This window comes from Pungitius pungitius, chromosome 3 (genome assembly GCF_949316345.1).
Source record: "Pungitius pungitius chromosome 3, fPunPun2.1, whole genome shotgun sequence".
In the NCBI taxonomy this organism is placed as follows: domain Eukaryota; kingdom Metazoa; phylum Chordata; class Actinopteri; order Perciformes; family Gasterosteidae; genus Pungitius; species Pungitius pungitius.
Window position 1 is genome coordinate 25,337,018 of NC_084902.1, and position 12,801 is coordinate 25,349,818.

The following is a 12,801-nucleotide window of genomic DNA, read 5'->3' on the forward strand; positions in this document are numbered from 1 at the left end:
TGTATGTCTGACATATTATGGTAAGAAATGTTTCCTGATTACTGATTTATATATCAAAATAATAATCAGCAGGATATAATATATATTGTTTATGTCGTCACGTCTGCTCGAATGGCGATACAATCCGTTCTCTTTAATTCAGAATGTCATCTGCCTTTCATAATGTAGTATTATCTTTTTTTGGTACGCAGGGTGAAGATACATTTCCTTACATCAAAAGGTGCTGCTGGGTTCATGTTTGAGCTTTAGGACCGAGCCAGGCTCGCTGCTACCTCTTTACCTGAGAGTTTCGCTCAGTTAAACTAACGCAACCCACAGAAATACATTTTTTATGATGAACGTCAGAGGAATTCTCCCGATGGCCAGGCTGCACGAGTTGCACCGGTCAATATAAAACACTTTATGAGACCAGTTCCAATGGTGTCTGTTTCAGAACAAAAGCATCAAATGTTCATCTCTGCCAAAGACACGTCTACCTCTCCTTAGAGCAATGAGCACAAGACTCCCCCCATCCATCTTCAGGAGGACAGGGGGACATCGATTAGGTCAAAACTCCAACTCCATCACAAACGCTTGCCAGGGGAACCGGAGCCGTATCACACCGCGACAGATCGGTCTGGTGCTAAACCCATTCCTCTCCTTTTTTTTTATGTTTCAGTGCAAAGTTTCTTCAATAAGATAACCACCAGATACATTGAGGTTTGCCCTTAAGTAGCTCAGAGACAAAGAGGAGACGTGTTAACAAGGACGGCAGACTGAAAATGTCAAGTTACAGCCCAGGGTTTAGGTTTTTTAATCAGCTACAGCATGGGGGGGGGGGCGCGTGGAAGGTCAAAGTAGCCGATTAAACTCTCCGGTCTACATCCAACTTTTAATGGAGCAACGCTTCCGGTGCGGCAAATTTACCTCACAGAAATAAGCGCAATTCAATCGAGGTATTACGCTCAAAACTACAGGCATGCACAAAGGAGGTGCTCGGTGAAGACCTTTTTTATTGAACAGAACCAGACGTCACAGTAAACAGTACAGCAAGGAGTCTTTACGCGGGATGCAAAGACCTATAAACAGTCATGTCACATATCGGAGAACCAATTGACCAAACATGAACGGGGTGATCCAATGGGGTGCAAAGAAAGAATAAATAGGAAACTGGACACGTATCTACATCTGTATTCAAACTGACTTTGTAGCGTTTGTTTAAATGCATATCACTAACAGGCTGCACATACAGATATGCTCAAGTTGTTTTGATCCATTCAAGTGATTGTCCAATCTCTCTGGTACTCGATTAATTAAGTTTGCTCACAGCAATCTTTAATATTTGCAAAAAGTGACAGTATTAGGTTTTTAGCTGGGTATTTAAAATAAAGATCAGAGGTTATGACACGGCTCTGTGTACGAAAAGCGACACTTGGTTTACTCACAGGAGATTGAGTAAAAAAAAACAAAAAACAAAGACAGGGAATAAAAACACAACGAGACACAGGACAACATGAAGCAGGACAGACGAAGGATTAAGAACATCTCTCAGGTGGAAAACTACAGAGAAGTCATCAGAAGTCCGGATGGGGATCCCGGGAGGCTCTGCATGGGGAGCTGACAGGAAGACGCTACAAAACAGGAGCCGAGCACGCTGGCCATAAGGAGGAGGAAAGTCCGAGCAGGTGACAGAGGTGTGTCTGCTTCCAAAGCCGAGCAATCCTAAGATTTGTCTAAGAGACGAGAGCTCGGCCCAACGCTCCACGGGCCTTGAATCTGTACATTGAAGCAAAGCGGCCTTTACATGACAGACAGTTTAAAACGAGCGAAGCAGGACAGAGGACAGTGAAAACAACCTCTTTTATTCCCCGGCGCACACGAGCCCAGGCAGGCCCGGTGGGGGCGAGCTTGAAAAGGGGTGAGAGGGCGAGCGAAAGGGACAGAAAACACAAACGGCCGCCGTGTCCTTCAATAAATGGGCCTGGGCTGTTTCATGCTGTAGTGGGCCTCGGATGCCGACACATACGCCGACTCAGGGAAAAAGTCCTCGTGGAACTCGGCCAGAAACCTGAGAGAGAGAGAGAGAGAAGACGGGAAAGGGAGAACAAGGGAGGGAAATCGGGTGAGATGGCTTCGAGAGCCCTCGTTGTTTCGTCCTCAAAAACAAGCCGCTGGTCATGTGACAGCATTTGCTTACGTGGAGCCGAGAAAGCTAGGAGAACCAAAGCGTTCTCAAACGACACGGCTCACTCGGACTGCTGGTGTTTCCTAGATATCCCTGACTCATTCTAGAAAAATCCTGAAATGCTTGCTCTCCGCCTGGGGGTGAACATGTCAGACATAAAGCCCCCCCCTCATCCTATACAATCACCACCAGAGAACCAATCGCTCCGGCGGAAGGTCAACATGAGAACGACTGACAAGAAGTCAGTGAAGGAAGAGCAAAATATCCCCCCCGCCCCTGTTCCCATCTAATCAGTAGCAGGGAAAACTAATCCGGAATCTTCTTAGTATCCGCTACTCGGCCAAATCCCTCTAAATCTTGCCATCTCATCTTAGCTCCACCGGCCTTCCTAATCTCAATGCAAACAAATTATCCTCATCACAGGAGAATTTAAGAACGCAAGGCGACCTGACGGGACCGTAAAAGTAAACATGCCTGTGCCCCCCCCCGCGCCCCCCCATCTCTCCACCGGGGAACAAGTCCAAGGAGAGCAAGAAAAAAAAAACTCATGTAAGCCTAATTCTTCAAATTGAAAGGTTGATTTAATGAAATTCATTGAGAGGGATGTATGCATTCGTATTAAACAGATTTTAATTTTTTGGGGGGTGAATGGCTGGGGGGGGGGGGGGGGCGGTGCCAGAAATGCAGGCTTGTGCTAATCTTTATTGCTGTTTGATCAGTAATAACACAAGGCAAGCCGCTTTCGGCAAACACATTGTAAATCAGAATAACGCGTACGCACACGCACACGCACACACACACACACACACGCGCACACACTTAATCATAATCATTCTTGCGGAGAAAGGGAGAGTGAGAGATCAACTGTGGCCAAATCCCAGAATGCACTGCACTTCGGTCGCTGCGACATCAATCAGTTTTTTTTTTTGTTGCCCGCTCTGCACAATCTGCCACGAGGGCTGGTTTTCAGAATAAAAGGCATCAAGGCCTTTTCCCAAAAGACACGGGTATGTGGGTTTGTGTCCAGCGTCCTGCACGGTCTCCGGTGAAAAATAAAGTGAGCATGTCGGTGTTTTCTGTATTGGACACTAGGACTCCTGTCTTAGCGACTTAATAGTTTATCGCAGGGCTGGAGAGGAGATTGAAACCGCTGAAGTAATTTACTTTTAAGCACTTCCCTCCTCATGCACGTTATTGTCGGGGACGTCTTGCGGAATAACATTCAGCGCGAGGAGACGTACCAGGGTTTTGCAGCGCCAGTGCCACTCGAGTAGATTAAAAGGGCTTTTTACTCCCAATGACACTGCTATATGTGCGTTGCCATGGGAAACCGATAATGTGGCTGAAAAGCATGAGGTATTGGTATTTGGTGTGGAGCATCACGGCACCGTGTTGACAACGGCGCCTTGCGGCTCTTGCCGTTCCGCCAATGGCTAAACTAAAAGAAAACATCTTCACATCGCATATGCAGCTGAACGCCGTCATCACCGTGAACACCACTCTTCCCACAGCTCGAGCTATTTCCGGAGGCCCGCCTCATGATTTGTATGGCACTGAGTGCTGAGCTCCACTTGATTTATTTATATACATTTTTTTTTCTTTTTTGGTACTGGCATAGAGGTAATTCTGGCTCTCAGACTCCGGTTTGTCCCTTTGCCCACTCGGCACCGAGTTCAGGTGCCGCTCCACAGCACAGCCCGGTGGCAGAAGACGGAACAGCGAGTGTTTGATTAATAGAACGAGAAGACCTAAATCCCTCAGGTTCGGGACCGGCTGAACTGAAGATCGCTGGGGAGGATTTAAAGATTAGACTCTCGCGCTTGTGTAACGCCCACTCATCTCCCTCCCTCTAACACATGCACTTTCTCACTCCATTCCCCCCCCCCATCCCATCGTGTTCTCGGTTACTTACTCTTACTTGCTTGCTTTTTCTTTGGTGGCGTTTCTGGGAATTTGGTACTGTAATACTTTGCAGATAATCCCAAATTGTCATTAATTTTCTATTGCTGTCCTTCATCTTTTAATATCTTGCCTTTGATATGCCCCTGCGAAGCAGGCTCCCAAATACTACATTAAGGTTTTGTCAAGGGTGTTCCAGACATTGATTGCGTGAGAAATGAGAAACTTTTCTCAGCTCAACGCTGGCAGTCACTTATGAGCTTTAGTGCTTAGCTAGGTCAAACCTTGGTTAATGGACCGTGCAAGTTATTACCATGCCGCATTTTAAGTCAAAGTGCTTCATATTGTATGTCCCATTAATTGAATGCAGCTCCTCATCTTGCTAATGATTCATCCTTCATGGAAATTGTACCTGACTTAAGACCCCAGTTTCTGTCCCCCTGACCGGACAATCCATTTTATTTAAGAAGCAGGTGAGATGTCAATATAATTCCTGAATGTTTCAGTGGAGGAACATTTAGACTTCGGGCCTGACGTACCCAAAGATCGGTACTTCCACCATTAAAGAAACTTGAAACATGTGCTAAAGCTCTTCAACTCATTTCAACTAAATCCGTTCCTCTCTAGCTTACTAAAGCACTTTACTCAGTTGACCAGGTTTGATTTGAACCAACAGTCACATACCTAAGAAAGAGTTCCAAATGCTTGACCAAGGCGCGGATGTTCCTCTCCGGGATCTGCATTTTTCCCAGGATCTCAGGAAGCTTCACTAGAAAAAAGAAATGGAAGCAAAGATTGCATATGAATAAGTTTCACCAAAAGAGAATCCATCCAAAAACGTCACATAAAAAAAAAGAGACATGTGCTTGCTTCACCACAGTCAGACCGCTGGAATCACACAAAGGCAAGAGTACCAGTGTGAGCTAAATGATACGAGACACCAACCAAAAAGCCGCAGCAGGTGCTGTGATCCGTACAGGTAGGAGGGTGGAGGAGGCTGGTCATGCAGAGGGTAGTTATCGGGAGTCAGCTTCCAACTTAGGACCTGGTGACGGATTAAAGGAAAAAGCCTTTAACTGAAACTGCAAGGTTTTCACTAATTTAAATTGAAACGATGCCATGGGCTGAAAAAATTATCAAACAGTTGCTTAACGTCTCTCCTTGCAATCAAGGAGCCCATTTATGTAGCTATCCTAGAGCACCTTGAGCATGAAATTGATTCACATCCAGATAGTAGTATATACTCTCACACAAACTCACACACTTTCATCACCTCATTAAGTTCATTGTTTCTCCGGCTCTCAAGGCCATAGAAGGGGCCGCTTCGCTCTTTGCTGGGCGTCAAGGGCAACGGGGAAGATGAGCCACTGTGCACTGAGGTTTCTGGTTAAAGAGGAACAGAGAAGAACAACTACGAGTTTACAGATACACGTCGAGTTGTGTTGCTCGTTGCTGCTGAAATACGGCAGACAATTAAACAAAAAATAATAGCAAAAACTAATGTGAGCAAATGCGATTGTGAAAGCACAAAGCTCTTTTGAGGAAAGTATAAGTCTTAGGGTACTAGAAAGGGAATACATGTGAAAAGAGAGGAAAGACAGCACCACCTACTGGGAGAAAGAAGTTACTACAAAGACATTGAATGTTAAATGCAATGCATTATATTGACAATCCGCCCGCATGCATCTTAACTTGTGTGTCACTGATTACAATCACGCAGTAAAGCCAGTAAGGATGCACTTTTATATGAGGTCATACTTTTATAACAGACACGTCATCTTACTTCTCTCGAGGTTGAGGAAGAACTTTGGCTGAGAGGAGGTGTCGACCAAACGGCGTTTGAGCTGCGGCGACGCTGTAGCACTGCCTCCACCTGAACCATCACACACGCACAGAGACACGGGAAAGTGAAATTATCGTTACAATATGCTTTATAAAACATAAAAATACATATCACACACATAGAACAGTTGTAATTTCTTTAAATGTTGGCTGACTTTTTCCAAATCAAGAGGAACGATTACCTCCACTGCTTCCTTCCGCTGGCCGGTCGCCTCCAGATGTGTTCCTGGTGGAGCGCCTGAGAGACTGCGACTGAAACGAGATGCAGTCCATGTCGGGGTGACGCCGGCGCTTCGGGGTGGGGGCTGTGGCGGTGGGCGTGGTTCCAGAGATGTCGCTGAGTGCTGGTTGGCTGTCTGTGGACTGGGGCGTGGGCGGGTTGTGTCCCAACGGGCTCGGGCTGCGCTCTCGCTGGGCGCTTCGGACACAACGGGAGAGAGAAAGGCTCTCAGCATAAATCGGGGAGCTCAATGGTGTCCCAGCCGAGCAGTGGTCTCTGAAGCCAAGCAGCAGCGGCCCGAATCATCTGAGCACACTCACCTGCTGGAGCAGGGGGAGCTCTCGTTGGCAGCCAGGAAAAGCCGGGAAGAGCTGACCTTTTTGAACTGGCCTTGTTCACAGGGGTAGAGGAGGATCATGGGTAAGGTGAAGTCAAACGTGATCCTCAGCCCGTCGACCATCTCCTTACACAACTCCTCACTTAGAAGAAAAAGGAATTCAAGGATTAGTTTGTGATCACGCCATCGCGGCTGGGCCAGGCATGAAAATGAAGACTTGGGAACCATCATGAATGTATATTGGGGATGGGGAGAATGCTGAGAAACAATATTTTATTGTTGCCATAACAGAATGAGCTTAGGACAAAGAACATCCCTGTTCAAAGCGTGCACGGACTGACCTCTTCTCCGGGGGGACCGGCTGTGGGCTGCTGCTCTGGGTGGTGCTCTGCTGACGCCGGTACCGCTCGTTGGCCATGAACGCTTTGTTGATGGCAAAGTGCTTGACGTAGGACTCGAGGATGTGCACAACATTTGACTGACAGGGAACCATGACGAGCTGGGAGGGAGAAACATGGCCAATTATTTGCAAGCCCCATTTAGCTCGATTAAAGCTTCAATATTTTACGCCTACCAGAAGTACTGGTATGGGTGTCTCAACAACACGTGCAACACTGTTTAGCATCTGCTGCATGTACCTTCTTCCTCTTGTTGATGTAAAAGCAGTCATCCTCCAGTTTCTTCTTCAGGACATCGGGGATGTTGATGTCAACGTGGATGATCTTCTCCTCACTTTCCCTTTTAACATTAATGTCAGGCTCAACCCTCTGAAAGACACAAAATATGAACTTTCAGGTAAATGGTTTATAGAAACTAGGAAGATTTGATTTAGTAAGTGGTCTTAAAATCAATGTTTGGCCCATCAATGTTTGGCAAACTGATAACAAAATAATCTGTTTGACCTTCAAGACCACAGGTGTACTCCCAATGTTACGGGGGAACAAAGGAAAATAAAAGCACTTTTCTGGTTGCAATTACAGCAATACAAGTTGGTCTAGATGGAAGCATCAGCTAAAACACCTAAAAAGTAAATGCAGGTCTATGCCATTAACTTTGATGGAAACTGAGCTGATCCACTTTACCATTTTGTTGATATCATCAGAGAAAGTGCTTTCCCCGCTATTTGAAGATTCAGGTTCAGAGTCGTCCCCGTCACTGCTCCCTGAAGACGAAATCAGACCTAGAGACAGAGAGAGAATAATCTGACTGCTGCTGGAGACTGGGCGCAAGGTACCAAAGGCAGAGGAGGATTCCTCACATGCGTCATCACTGTCGTCTTCCTTGGGGAGAGTCTTCAGGGAAGATTTTGTACCAGACTGACGGCGCCGCCTCTTGGCCCATCCCTTTTTCTTCCTACCGCCAGGAAAGAAAACAAAAATGCACACCACCTGAATCAGTCTTGTCTACTGATGGACCAAGCTAACAGAAAGGTAGAATCCCAAGCACTTGGACACAGAACTGAGAGATTGACATGCAGTGCATTGGACTTGTGGTTCGCGTTATAGATGTCATGTTCACGGAGAGAGATGTTGGAAATCAACAGTAAAACTTTTCAAGCCTTATAATAAAGTAAGAAGGGCCATTCTATGCCGCCACTCTCCTGACGGAGAAACCCAAGTGATACACATGCAAGAAAATGTACTGAATGTTTTAGCATTTTTATGGTGTCTACCTGCATGGCTGAATGAATGAACAGATTATGAACTTACATGCGACCTAGAGCTTTGCGTGCCAGTTTATGTTGCAATTTACGGTTTTCCTCAGAGTCCCTTAGGACATGATCCTCAGCAGCCCAACGATCCCAGCTACCCAAACACACATTTAGAAAATAAAAAATAAAAATCACACAGAGCTGCATGGGTTGAAGGCAGTGTTTCATATTGATTATATTACACATGTTGATGAACATGATATTTTGCAATGATAAACACTACGATGAGTATGATATATTTAGGTAGTCAGATGATAGGGACTGACCTTCTGTTCCAACCGTTGAAGTGAATCAGGAACTTTGGGATTCTTCTTCCATGTTCGTCTTTTCCAATAAAGACATCAAGGACCTGTGAATAGAAAACATTAGGAACAGTCTTCCTTTCCCGAGGCTCCTGTGGTTTGAAGGTCAGTGCATTTACTCAAACGTCTGCTAAGGTGAAGTGTATCTATCTATTCACTAACTTTCCTTAGCATGCTCTTTGAGTACCTCCACGCTCTGTAACCTCAGGAGCCATGATGTGACAAATTTTCAATTTTGCTGTGAAATGGAAGGGACTAATTTGTGCTCGGGAATATCCTAAGAATCTGGCCTCACATATACACAATACTGCCCCTTATTAGCATCTAAGAAATGGGTCTACATTAGCACGAAAACGACGCTTAAGGAATACGCGTAGCCACGTTAGCTAACGTTAAACGTTAACAGAACTGAGCATTGCGCGTCCTCCTGCTTTTTATACATTAAGTAGGCTTTTACGTTTTGATGCTAACTGCAATCCTCTTCTGAATTTTACATTACAACAGTTCTATTGCTAACGGAATTTGAAAAATAGGGTCTTACTTGCTAAATGCTAACCAATAGCTTGCCTCGATTAGCAAAAGCCGGGGTAGAATGCGTTGACGTAAACAAACCTCGACTACCGTTAGCTTGCTAACTGGTTAGCTAGTAAAAACAACACTGCACACGTGACGTTAGCGGAAATAAAACTGGAACCCGGCTGCATCCTTCTTTCCTGCATTAAATATATTCACAACGTTTTGTTGCTATTAAAAACAGAAAGAACTAAAATAGCAAGAGAATAAATGCAACAATACAAGTGTTACGGTGATTAGTTTTGTCCGAGTTAGCAGGGCAGATGTGTAGGTGCGCTTGTTTATTGTGTGTTTGGATAAACTACTTTGAATGACAGTCAGCAAGTTGTACCTAACCTTACTTCATTATTAATGTTATGTAAAATGTATTCCAAATAGCGTATTGTGTATGTTACGGTAACCCTTTTTTTGGCTGCAAAACTTTATTACGGCACCTCAAAAACATCACAGTTGGGTCTGCTACGAAGTTAAATCTTGCACTTCAAGAAGATGTAACCGAACGTACCCGGAAACCACCCGAGAAATGGTGTCCATAATATCATCGCGCATTGTGTGAGAATATGATAGTTAGCGCTATTTTTCTCGGCCGTAGGAGTTCGTCGCGGTGGATTTATAGATCTCACACTTTACATTCACTGCGCCTGCTTCACCAATATAAAGTATTCGTTTGGCAAAAGTCGAAATACCGAGGAGCAAAATCACGAATAAATAATGTTACCTTGGCGTCATACAACACTTTAGCCTTGGTGGGGTCGGGTTCAAAGCATAAGACTCTTTCTCCTTTTCGAAATGAGTATTTAATTCCCCGCGAATTCATTTGTTCATGGCGACGTGTGGAAAAGGGGACATCAATCTGGACCCTATAAACTCCTTAACCCTTTCCTCTCTGAACACTTTTCCGCGAGGTGTCTCGTACACTGTAGGGATGGCGCTATTACGCAGCATCTAGTTGCTGCCTTCAGGCACTCGTAGTAATTTACCCCACCAAGCCGGGGGGAACACCCACGGGTCGTGGAATGTAGTTTAAACTATTCAATAGAATCGTTTCCTTTTTTGTTTCAATACACATTTACTACAACTGCACTCATGCTGTACATTACTAATATTTTAGTATGTGAATTATCACAATTTCAACGTTAGTTTTATTTTTCATTTAAAACCACCAATAGTTTGTCAAGTTATTCATATGTGAGTGCATTACGCTAGATTGAGCCAAATAAATACATTAATGCGTTCAACTTCATCTGCTTCGTATCAGTGTGCTGCTTTGGTGGATAATTTAAGTATTCAAACGATCTATGCCCGGCATGCCACAGAGCACTGAAGGTAGCATAGAAAACGCAATTCAGTAAATTGACCTGACCCTTGCACGGACACCGTACTAGTAGTGTAGTTTTAGTAATTGGCCAGCAGATGTCAGTATACGGACACAAAAAGTATACATGGACAGGGGTTTGTTCTTCATCTTAGTTCATCACCAACTGCTTTTGTTCCATTTGGTAAATTTGATTAAAAACATCTATGTAATATTGTTTTGATCATGTATCACGTATCTTGCGTCTTAAATGTAGGTTTTTAAACTAATGTTAAAAAATCCCAGACCTTAACAACTCTCCGTATTGGCCTGACCAATACGTGAAAAAGATTCCTACTGTAATTCAGCAACAATTTTTTAAAAAGATTTTATCCACACACTTTACAACTTGCGGCAAATTCATCGGACCATGACATCATTGGACCATGTCAATTACAACTCTGCTGATTATCAGATTATAAATATATGTATTAAACCACCCTATACAAGTTAAACATATACCTTAGAGGGAGAAAAGTTAACAGTTTACACAGTTTAGGGAAAGAGTTCCCTCAGGCAAAATACATTAAAAGAAAATGCACCATGCATCAATCCAATCTTCCCCTATTTCAACAATATCTTACAAAGAATCAATGCTCATTTTTGCTTTTGCACAATGAAAAGTGAAGGATGCTGCGGGGGTCTCTAAATCTGTGGAACATAACCTTCTCATTAGAGCACTATGGCTGTGTCATAACCCCCCCCCCCCCCGAACCCCCAAACTGTTTTTAGAAGCGTCGAATCTATCTCAGCTGTTATCGGTGTCATGTCACGCCGGGTTGTGAGCGCGTCATGCGGCCCCGCTTCATAAGCTCCTTTATCATCCCCCCCCAATACTTTCACAGACAGGGGCCACACATGCTCCTGCTCTCCCCCTCTCTGGAAGAGTCTCTCTCCCTCACACACTCTCCTTTAAGAAAACACACACACACACACACTCCCGAAGCCGTCTCAACACACTTGAATCACCGAGCTCCTCCGCGAGCATCTGTGTCAACAAATGTCTGGAATTCAGCCTCTTGCACAGGTGTATGAAGAAAGGCATTAATCATATATGGCTCACTTATTGTTGGGCTAATAATAGCACACAGCCGGCCTCGCTGATGGCCCATTATTCCCAGATGGCAAGGTGGATTAATAGGAGACGAGGATTGATCCGCCTATATATTTTTTTTTTATCATTGGCTGAATCATGTCCGCCTGCTTATCATTGTCTGTCTCCTCGGCCAATTAAAATTGAGCCTATTCATCATGGGACCGTAACGGGTTCTTTGCTTCGAGAGGCAGCAAGAAAACCCATTTTTGAGCTTTTTATTCAGACTTTTCTGAATCCGGTGGATGAGTTTAGCCCACCAAAGGGGATCATCTGGAAGGTGTTTACATTTTATCAACAGAGAAAAAACCCAAGCCGCGGGGAGGGGGGGGGGGGGAGAGTGCACTCCTACACGAGCATGCCTGGTGGCGTTAAATCATATCGGTTAGTATACTACGCCGACAAGGTATTGGTTAATAAGCAAAAACACGTGGTATGCAAGAAGTGAACTCAAGTTTTCTGAACACACACACACACACACACACACACACACACACACACACACACTTAGACTGTGTTCTCACTCCACTCTGGTTTGGGAACGACCAATGCGAGGGGAAGAGGAGGCTCGCGCTTTCCCAACTTTACCCAGCGTCCGCAGCCAGATGCGCCACACTCGAGCTCTGCGCCTGCTCGCGCTCGGACCTTCCTGTTGGAGGGGACAACACTGAACGCGTGTCCGTTTAGTTGTACGGGAGCTTTCTTTAAAACAAACAACAACAACAAAAACGGACGCGTGGAGCAGCGCTGATGTGAGACGAGGAGACATGTCTTCCGCTCAAGGACTTCTCAATAGCGTCTTCTCCTGCTCCTCTCCTGCCTCCAAAGCCATAACCAAGCGGAGGTTGCGCCAAACGCGCAGCCTGGACCCCGCTATCATACGATACTGTGACACCGGGGCCGATGGCGCACCGTTTTCCGCGGCGGCCGCGGACGCAGGTGCGTCTCCGGAGCGCTCGGATGCGAGAGCAACTTTACGCACCAAAGTCCCGACTCTCAAGGAACCCATAACACCGTCCCTCTCCTCTCCTTCCATTCCTCTGGACGTTTCGCCGTCCTCCAACTTCCACTTTGACTACGACATCGTGAAGCGTGCCAAAAGGAATACCGCCGGGGATTTACCGTTTCTGGCGCGGGGGCCCGGAGCGGCCCCGCCGCCGTCCGGGAGCACCGGCACCCTGTTCTCCCCGCGGAGGTGGCTGCAGAGGAAAGCCCAGCCGTCCAGCTCTCACGCGTACGTCGTGTGGAAATCAGAGGTAACCCCCTTTTTTCTATTTTTTTTCTCCTTCTAAATATATACACATCA

General features: G+C 45.5%; 2 protein-coding genes across 7 annotated transcripts in view; one reads left to right on the forward strand and one right to left on the reverse strand.

Annotated features, from left to right (window-relative positions):
* Window positions 1–972: 972 nt before the first annotated feature.
* LOC119216739 (male-specific lethal 3 homolog) lies at window positions 973–12,724 on the reverse strand. 6 transcript variants are annotated; one of them, XM_062561403.1, is made up of 14 exons: window positions 12,618–12,724; window positions 8,440–8,522; window positions 8,172–8,267; window positions 7,721–7,815; window positions 7,545–7,642; window positions 7,101–7,229; window positions 6,804–6,961; window positions 6,446–6,604; window positions 6,088–6,323; window positions 5,847–5,936; window positions 5,337–5,446; window positions 5,009–5,108; window positions 4,748–4,832; window positions 973–2,047 (listed from the first exon to the last, which is right to left on the reverse strand). In XM_062561403.1, coding segments are annotated over exons 3-14 (1,362 nt in total). In that variant the 5' UTR covers window positions 8,174–8,267; window positions 8,440–8,522; window positions 12,618–12,724; the 3' UTR covers window positions 973–1,947. The 6 variants fall into 6 exon arrangements, with proteins under 6 accessions (XP_062417387.1, XP_037325734.1, XP_062417388.1 ...); XM_037469837.2 differs by lacking the exon at window positions 12,618–12,724 and adding an exon at window positions 9,767–9,988; XM_062561404.1 differs by lacking the exon at window positions 12,618–12,724 and adding an exon at window positions 9,271–9,377.
* The window catches only part of LOC119213366 (rho GTPase-activating protein 6-like), a 44,439-nt gene continuing 43,812 nt past the window's right edge, over window positions 12,175–12,801 (forward strand). Inside the window, exon 1 of the mRNA XM_037464612.2 lies at window positions 12,175–12,751. Within this exon, the coding sequence (XP_037320509.2) occupies window positions 12,263–12,751 (489 nt within the window). The 5' untranslated portion in view covers window positions 12,175–12,262. The remainder of the gene's footprint in view (window positions 12,752–12,801) is intronic.

Excerpts from the sequence above, each read along its gene's own strand:
- LOC119216739 (XM_037469837.2), bottom strand. The coding sequence starts at position 9,865 with ATGAATTCGCGGGGAATTAAATACTCATTTCGAAAAGGAGAAAGAGTC. Across the intron at positions 7,643-7,720 it reads AGACGACAGTGATGACGCAT|GTCTGATTTCGTCTTCAGGG; the intron begins GTGAGGAATCCT and ends CTCTGTCTCTAG. Across the intron at positions 6,962-7,100 it reads ACATCAACAAGAGGAAGAAG|CTCGTCATGGTTCCCTGTCA; the intron begins GTACATGCAGCA and ends TCTCCCTCCCAG.